Consider the following 9420-nt stretch of genomic DNA (forward strand, 5'->3'; position numbering starts at 1 on the left):
AACATGAACAACATCAAGAATATGAACAACATGGACAACATGAAGAACATGGAGAACATGAACAACATGAACAACATGAACAACATCAAGAACATGAACAACATGAACAACAAGAACATGACCAACATGAACAACATGAACAACAAGAACATGACCAACATGAACAACATGGACAACATCAAGAACATGAACAACATGAACAACATGAACAACATGACCAACATGAACAACATGGACAACATCAAGAACATGAACAACATGGACAACATGAACAACATGACCAACATGAACAACATGAACAACATGGACAACATCAAGAACATGAACAACATGGACAACATGAACAACATGACCAACATGAACAACATGAACAACATGGACAACATCAAGAACATGACCAACATGAACAACATGAACAACATGAACAACAAGAACATGACCAACATGAACAACATGGACAACATCAAGAACATGAACAACATGAACAACATGAACAACATGAACAACAAGAACATGACCAACATGAACAACATGGACAACATCAAGAACATGAACAACATGAACAACATGACCAACAAGAACATGACCAACATGAAGAACATGACCAACATGAACAACATGAACAACATGAACAACATGAACAACATGAACAACATGACCACGGCTGCGCGTGGAGAAACACACTACAACACATCATAAGATAGAGGTACATCTACACATGACTGCTGGGTGAGTAACTTGTGTGCGTGCACTCACACGTTGGTGGTGAAGATGCCGTAGATGAGGTCCTGCTCGGGCAGGTAGAAGGTGCTCTGCAGCTCGTTGTAGTAGAAGGGGATCTCCCCGGAGCGGGAGCAGTTGAGCCTGGCCTTCATGAACGTGGTCCACGTGTCCTCCAGGAGAAAGCGCCCGCCGATGTCGTTCTTGCAGACTCGCGCCACGCGGGAGTAAACCGTCTTCCCGCAGTCGTGCTCCACCGCGTTCTCCCTCAGGAAGAAGAAGGTGAAGAGGCCGATGTCGTAGGCCGAGATGAAGTGGGGCTCTGCGAGGAGGGAGACAGGGAAAGGAGACGAGTGTTACACAGGGACTCCGAGGAAACTTGCTGCTTTGCATTTCTAGTGTTGCCCTCATTGTCCACAGTGTAGCTGAGAGGAGAGGCTGCAGAGGGAGGAGGAGAGAGGAGAAGCTGCAGAGGGAGGAGGAGAGGCTGCAGAGGGAGGAGGAGAGAGGAGAGGCTGCAGAGGGAGGAGAGAGAGGAAAGGCTGTACAAGGAGGAGGAGAGGCTGCAGACGGAGGAGAGAGGAGAAGCTGCAGAGGGAGGAGGAGAGAGGAGAGGCTGCAGAGGGAGGAGGAGAGAGGAGAGGCTGCAGAGGGAGGAGGAGAGAGGAGAGGCTGCAGAGGGAGGAGAGAGAGGAAAGGCTGTACAAGGAGGAGGAGAGGCTGCAGACGGAGGAGAGAGGAGAAGCTGCAGAGGGAGGAGGAGAGAGGAGAGGCTGCAGAGGGAGGAGAGAGGAGAGGCTGCAGAGGGAGGAGAAAGGAGAGGCTGCAGAGGGAGGAGGAGAATACATACTCAAATACATGCTAGAGGGAAATATTGCACTTTTTTCTCCTAACTATAACACAATATGACTTATTGTCAGACGATGAAGCTCTGGATTGATTGTAGAATCCAGAGCTTCATCGTCTGACATGTTTGAAGTCGTAGTTTGAAGCGATGATTGTAAAAGAAGGAACCGGACTCTGAGGCTGTGTCTTCATCACAGCAGAGGCTTCTCTTGTGTTCTTCTTCTTGCTCTCCGTCGCTTCACTTCTCCTCTGGGACCCGTTTATGGTAAGTGATGTCAAACCACCGGCCCGCTCACACCAGCACCACCACGACACACGCTCCCCATAAACAGAGCCACCCGGGGAGCTGCTGGTGTTATGAACAGTCTGTCACACAGGGAGGAGGTGGGCCCGGTAACGGCCCTGATGGAATGTCCCTCAGGGGCCACTGGGGCTTTTTATAAGACAATAAGCTTTGGAAATGAAGCAGGACAGAGAGAGGAGACCGCCGTCCACACGTCTGCAGCAGCTCCCGTTATTCCATAGTAAAACATATCGGCACCGCACGGCGAAGCAGCAGAACAAAGCATCAGCTGGTGTTCAGAACCTTTCTAAAACACGTTCACGTTTTAAAGGGAGGCGAGTGTGTTGGAGGTGGGACGGCTCATTCATCAGGTGATCTAATCACTGTGTCCAGGTCACGGGTGGAGCTCCTCATCAGTGCTTAATGAGCAAAACAAGCCCAGCGGATTCATTGTTCTTCTTATTGCTGTTATTATTATTATCATTATTATATTATTATTATGCATGACACCCAATGGTATCATTTAATATCAAACAAGTGAACAAGTGAGTGTTGTTACGCCTGCTGCTAATTACTGCAAATGAAGAGACAACCAGCATCGCTCTACTTCCCCTCCGGCTGAAAGGCCGTGTGAAGGAGCTAATTGTGTTTGTGCATGTTTCAGCTAATGGAAAGAACAATGTGTGTGTGTGTGTGTGTGTGTGTGTGTCTACATACCTGTGTTGATTCATAGTGTACATGTGTCGGGCAGGTGGAGCCACAGATTCTGCATTAAAGCTGCGTGGGTGAGTGTTTTCTTCCAGCACCCTGCTGAGTGCTAACAGATTGTTGAATCTGGCAGGCCGCTGAGGTGGAAGCTGCCACCGCTACCGGCACGAGACGCTTCAGATCAAACACAGACACGCTTTAAAGAGCGAGGCTATTTAATATTCATGCAAACAGATTCTGCACGGAGGCAAAAAAATGATCCATTAATGGTTGGGGGATGGTGTTGGTCACTTCCAATCAGCTCAGAGGGTTTGACGTACGCTTTGTAAGGCGGTTCGGTGGACTCGCTATTGTGTTCATATACCACTGAGATACGTTTATGAGGAAACCTACTTTCTTCCTGGATTATGGATGTTTGAATTCACACACCAACGTACTATTCATGATAAATATGAAGGAACACTGAGTGTGTAGTCTGTTCAAACTTCAGTTTCTTAGTATCAGATTGACTCAAATGGTCGACTTTAAGATTGGAGACTGATACAACAATGTAACGCAACAATGTAACGCAACAATGTAACGCAACAATGTAACGTAACAATGTAACGCAACAATGTAACGTAACAATGTAACATAACAATGTAACGCAGCAATGTAACGCAGCAATGTAACGCAACGATGTAACGTAACAATGTAACATAACAATGTAACGTAACAATGTAACATAACAATTTAACATAACAATGTAACATAACAATGTAACGTAGCAATGTAACGTAACAATGTAACGCAACAATGTAACGCAACAATGTAACGCAACAATGTAACGTAACAATGTAACGCAACAATGTAACGTAACAATGTAACGCAACAATGAAACGCAACAATGTAACGCAACAATGTAACGTAACAATGTAACGCAACAATGTAACGCAACAATGTAACGCAACAATGTAACGGAACGATGTAACGGAACGGAACACAACAGTATAATGCAACAACGTGACGCAACAACGTGACGCAACAACGTGACGCAACAACGTGACGCAACAGTGCATACAAGGAATTTGCCTCCGGTTTTCCGTTGTTTCGTTATTTATTTCCAGAGTTTCTGTGAAAGCTGAGAGGAGAGTGAGAGCGAACAGCAGAAATATTAATAAACATGTTACATATGAAGTCTTCGGGGGATCGAGAGAAGCACGTTGTTTAGATTATTTCACAGGCGACTCTATAGCTCCCTGTGTCGTTCTGATGCATGATGGGAAACCCTGGCAGGCGACCAAACCAATAAGGGAACAGATTGATTAGATCCAGGACCCCCCCCCCTGAACTGGAGAGGCTCAGAGCTGGAAATGAGATTTTCATTCACACTCTGAAATCCAGCGGGAACTCACCTCCGTCACCCTCACAGACGCCGCAGAGCGAAGCCACCATGTGTCGGCATGAATGTGTGTAGCTGCAGAGCAACATGTGTGTGTGACTGTGTGTGTGACTGTGTGTGTGTGTGTGTGTGTGTGTGTGTGTGTGTGTGTGTGTGTGTGTGCAGCCACATGTGATTATGTGAAGACAGGATCTGCCTCACTGCTCATCTCTTTTTCCTCCCACACATATAAACTCTCTCACATCACTTGGACACACGTGAAAGCAGCGTGCAGACTCTCTAGATACATATTATATATATATATATATATATATATATATATATATATATATATATATATATATATACTGTATGTATAATATGTAAGCAGAAGCACACACACACACACACACACACACACACACACACTCATGCACACACACACACTCATGGTGTGAAGCATGCCGTGTGTTGTACTTTCAGACCTCTCCCTGCCGTGAGGAATAATTACATCGTTGACTGACTCCTCAGTCTATCTTCTCTGCCTTCCTCTCATCCTCATCTTCTTCCTCTCTCATGCCTCCACACACACACACACACACACACACACACACACACACACACACACACACACACACACACAGTCCTGTGTCTCTCTCTCTTTTCTTCTGGCCAGCTCTCTGAGGTCCTAAATCTCTCTGAGCTTGTCATCATAACACTGTCGCTCTGAATGTGAATATTAGTTTGTTTGTTTATGCTGATGATCAGTTGATTACAACATTAATACACCATGAAATGAATCAGCAGCACCCCTGATGATGGACTGATCGATTACATCTTCTATCAAGCAGAAAACGTTTCTTTGTGAAGATTTCACTGTAAAATGAATATTTGGGTCTTTTGGACTTTTAAACATTTAATGGATCAATTGAGAAAATAATCATCAGATGAATCAGTGAAAGTAATGTTACTATTAGAAGTAATATTAGACTAGGACTTTGGTTCTTTTAAAATGTTCTTTCTGGAGAGTCCTCTCTTCCTGACTGTTGAGTGTTTACAGTAGAAACAGAACTGAAGCCAACGCGTAGCTTCAGCCGGACCTGAAGACGACGCTTTCAGGTTCAATTTCACACTTCGTAGAGTTTTGGAGTTTTTCACCTGAACACCCGAACGCATCCCCAAGGTGCTACAACCTTGAAATTCTTCAAGTCGAGCCGTGGCTTTTCTCTCGAGATCGATGAAGAGCTTCGTGCTCCGGTAAACGATTTGACCGTAAACATTGAGGAGTGCAGGAATACCTTCAGGTCCTCATGAATGTGTGACTGCTGCTGCTGTTAATGTGGTCCAAACGTCACTCAAACTCAAAACGATCTTCAGAGTGGAACAACATTTGGCTTTCTGGCAACCAAGAACATCCAGATTTGGTTTCAGCCCAAGACACAAGAGGAAGCCCTCCTCCTGTCTGGGTTCTCTTCTGCTCAAAGAAGAACCAGACATTGTCACAGTGGCTCATCTTTTGTCCCGATGATTCCACCTGAAGAGCTTCGTGTCCCCTCGAGTCTTCAAAGTGACACCTAACTTTGTCTGTGATGCAGAAAATGAGTCTGACCTTTTCTTCCAGAACAAATGACGCCTGAAATAACTCCCTCCTCCTCCTCCTCCTCCTCCTCCTCCCTTTGTCTGTGCACCTCCATGAGTCCAGTAATTGGACCGTTCCTGAGTCTGTAAAGGCGGAGCTTGACGTGTGGAAGGTCCGTCTACGTTTCTGCTGCAGTCAGGAAGTGTGTGGATGGATTTGTGCTGAAGGGAGGAAGACTCGGCGTCAGCAGCAGGGAGATTATTGAATCCGACACCAGCGGGATTGACAGCTTCTCGTGTTAGAACCCAGCGACGCCTGAGTCTAACCCGCGATATCCAAACAGCCTTCTGTGATCCTGTGAAAACAGCTCGGCGGATCCATCCATCCCGGCCGTGACGGACCAGACGAGCGCGTCGGACAGAAAAGTGCACACTCGGATCATCTGCTGCTCCTGGAGCTGAGAAGACACAACTAACGAGGGTTCAGACCCAATCAGGTCCCCAAAACTGTGGGTTATTAAATACGTGTTTCTGCATCTTTAATGCCGCGTCAACACCAAGTGTGGCGAGTAGATCACATACAAAGTCAATGCAAAGACGTGAATGGACGTGTGTGTAAACCAGAGACTGTCTGTGGTTCAAACAGTGATAACCACGACGTTATGTTGAGCGTTGATGGAGATGCTACAATGTTAGCTTAGCATAGCACCGATCAAACCAGACTCCATTCAGGAAACAAGCATTTTAAAAGTTGTTTACTTCTCGTCTTGCAGAGAAAACTAACGAAACATGAATTCAGACTTCTTACAAATCTGCATCCTTATGAAGTTATTTCTGCATCATTTTGACCTGTTTCTTGTGAATAAATCAGTTTATTTTGTGTTCACACAGCTGCAGTGAACTAGACACAGTGAACACTCCTCCAGATGATGTCATGACCCAGACAAGAAGGCGTTTAGTTCCTCTGGATATCTGGACTTCTACTACAAGGAGCAGAAACTGAAGGTTATTTCCTCCATGGAAATAAATGGCTCAGTCGATGGTTTCACTGGAGATAAGCCACTCCCCCTCTCCACCACGGATGAGGCGAATAACCACAAATGATCCAGCGATACTGAACTGTGTCTTCTAGAAGCTCCACAATGACCTCGAGTCAATTGATGGAAGTAAACCATGAATTCTAATAATCAATGAATATCTTCAATGTGAGCGGTCTCTCTCTGTCTCTTACATCTTAGCGTATTAAGTAACTGGGTTTTGGACTGTACCATTGAGCCACTTGGAGTTGTACTGGGCGGTGCGGAGCGGCGGCATTCCCCCCAGGCTGCGGTAGATGACGGGGTCGCGGCCGGAGAAGTCGATGACGGTGGCGGCGTACAGCTCGCCGCTCTCCGTCACCACCGCCGTGGAGTTGTGGCGAGGGTCGTAGGGGCAGCGCGCCACGCCGTTCAGCCGCTCCATCACGGAGCTGATGTTGCCCACCTGAGACGGGGGAGAAGAGGGAGGAAGGGTGACGTCTCCGGGGTGATTTTCACGTTTCTGACACAACGTACGCTCACAGACGCTTTACCTCTCGGGTCGTACACAGAGGCTGGAACGCGTTGGTTCCGCAGGTCATGACCTCCGTCTTGTTCACCAGCAGAACCCGGATGTAGTTCTGACATTCAACCTGCACAGAAAGATGAATATGAACGTATATATCTACATATATGAACGTATATCTACATATATGAATGTATATCTACATATATGAAGGTATATCTACATATATATGAACGTATATCTATATATATGAACGTATATCTACATATATATGAAGGTATATCTACATATATATGAAAGTATATCTATATATATGAAGGTATATCTACATATATATGAAAGTATATCTATATATATGAACGTATATCTATATATATGAAGGTATATCTACATATATATGAACGTATATCTACATATATGAACGTATTTATCTACATATATGAACGTATATCTACATATATGAATGTATATCTGTATATATGAACGTATATCTATATATATGAATGTATATCTACATATATGAACGTATCTATCTACATATATGAACATATATCTACATATATGAAAGTATTTATCTACATATATGAATGTATATCTGTATATATGAATGTATATCTATATATATGAACGTATATCTATACATATATGAACGTATATCTACATATATGAACGTATCTATCTACATATATGAACATATATCTACATATATGAAAGTATTTATCTACATATATGAATGTATATCTACATATATATGAACGTATATCTATATATATGAACGTATATCTACATATATATGAACGTATATCTACATATATATGAACGTATATTTATACATATATATGAACGTATATCTATATATATGAACGTATATCTACATATATGAACATATATCTATATATATGAACGTATATCTATATCTATGAACAAATATCTATATATATGAACAAATATCTATATATATGAACGTATATCTACATATATGAACATATATCTATATATTTATATTAACATGAATACTCTCTGCAGCGAAGAACCAAGAACGGCTCGTTGTCTGCAGCAGTAAGACTGCTGGACACAGATTCAGTTCAAAAAAGGAAAATGTGTTTCAACAAAGGAATGAAATAGATTTATGTCAGTGTGTGTGTGTGTGTGTGTGTGTGTGTGTGTGTGGGGAGGGGGGGGGGGGTATGGTGCTTTGTGTTGTGGCAAAGAAAAGGAGGTAACAGCAGCGATGCAGCTTTTCAAAGAGGATTGATTGCTGTTTGCATTAATGACATCACCCTCTGCATTATATCTGTATAGATATATATCTATATATATCTATATAGATATATATCTATATATATCTATATATATCTATATATATCTATATAGATATATATAGATATATATCTATATAGATATATATCTATATAGATCTATATCTATATATATCTATATAGATATATATAGATATATATCTATATATATAGATATATATAGATATATATCTATATAGATATATATCTATATAGATCTATATAGATATATATCTATATAGATATATATCTATATAGATCTATATAGATCTATATAGATATCCTCTTTGTAGGCACAGAGGGAGATAAAATAAATATAAAGGAAATAAAGACAGCTGATCAGACAGATTTAAAGAGGAAGTCTCTGACTCTCTCTCTCTCAGCTCTTCCTCCCATGATGTATATATATATATATATATATATATATATATATATATATATATATATATATATATACATATATATATATATATATGTACATGTGGTGCTGTGGTGGAGGTTACCTCTGTCTTTCCTTTGCTCTGACAGGACCTCCTGGTCTCCTCGTCCGGGGCCCATTCTGTCACCTAGGTAACAAAAACAAGAAGAATAGAATGAGAACAGAGGGATGACAAAGAGGTCTGGAGTCGTCCGAGTCCTTCGGTTACGCAACAGCTGACTGCTGCTCGTGCTGTAGGAGCGCTGCTGTTTGTTTATCGCGTAAACATGGAGACCAACAGCCTATCGGAGGGCAGCGGGGACGCCATTAGCATGTCAATGACTTCATCTCCTTCCTCTTTCTTCCTCTCTCGCTCAGAAAAGTTTGCAGCACCCCACCTCCTCCCCCTCCTCCCCCTCTCCCCCTCTCCCCCTACTCTTTTACTTCCACTGGCCAATTATAGTCCGGTTGATGGTTGTGTGTTGAGCTTAATTATGGATGCAGGCAGCAGCACTGCAATCTCACACACACACACACACACACACACACACACACACACACACACACACACACACACACACACACACACACACACACACACACTGCTTGGCCACCAGAGCAGCACTGGCTCTTGTTGAGAGGGTTTGAGAGACGTCGCTCTTCTTTG

General features: G+C 43.0%; 1 protein-coding gene across 1 annotated transcript in view; it reads right to left on the minus strand.

The window, feature by feature from the left end:
- Window positions 1-8901, minus strand: part of sema5ba (sema domain, seven thrombospondin repeats (type 1 and type 1-like), transmembrane domain (TM) and short cytoplasmic domain, (semaphorin) 5Ba) — a gene marked incomplete at its 5' end in the record, with an annotated part of 50227 nt that extends 41326 nt beyond the window's left edge. Inside the window, 4 exons of the mRNA XM_068721149.1 lie at window positions 757-1042; window positions 6764-6977; window positions 7066-7164; window positions 8839-8901. Of these exons, the coding sequence (XP_068577250.1) occupies window positions 757-1042; window positions 6764-6977; window positions 7066-7164; window positions 8839-8901 (662 nt within the window). The remainder of the gene's footprint in view (window positions 1-756; window positions 1043-6763; window positions 6978-7065; window positions 7165-8838) is intronic.
- Between the last annotated feature and the right edge of the window lie 519 nt (window positions 8902-9420).

This window comes from Cebidichthys violaceus, unplaced genomic scaffold (assembly GCF_023349555.1).
Source record: "Cebidichthys violaceus isolate CVI_PGR_0920_01 unplaced genomic scaffold, fCebVio1.0.p SCAF_267, whole genome shotgun sequence".
NCBI classification, from domain to species: Eukaryota; Metazoa; Chordata; class Actinopteri; order Perciformes; family Stichaeidae; genus Cebidichthys; species Cebidichthys violaceus.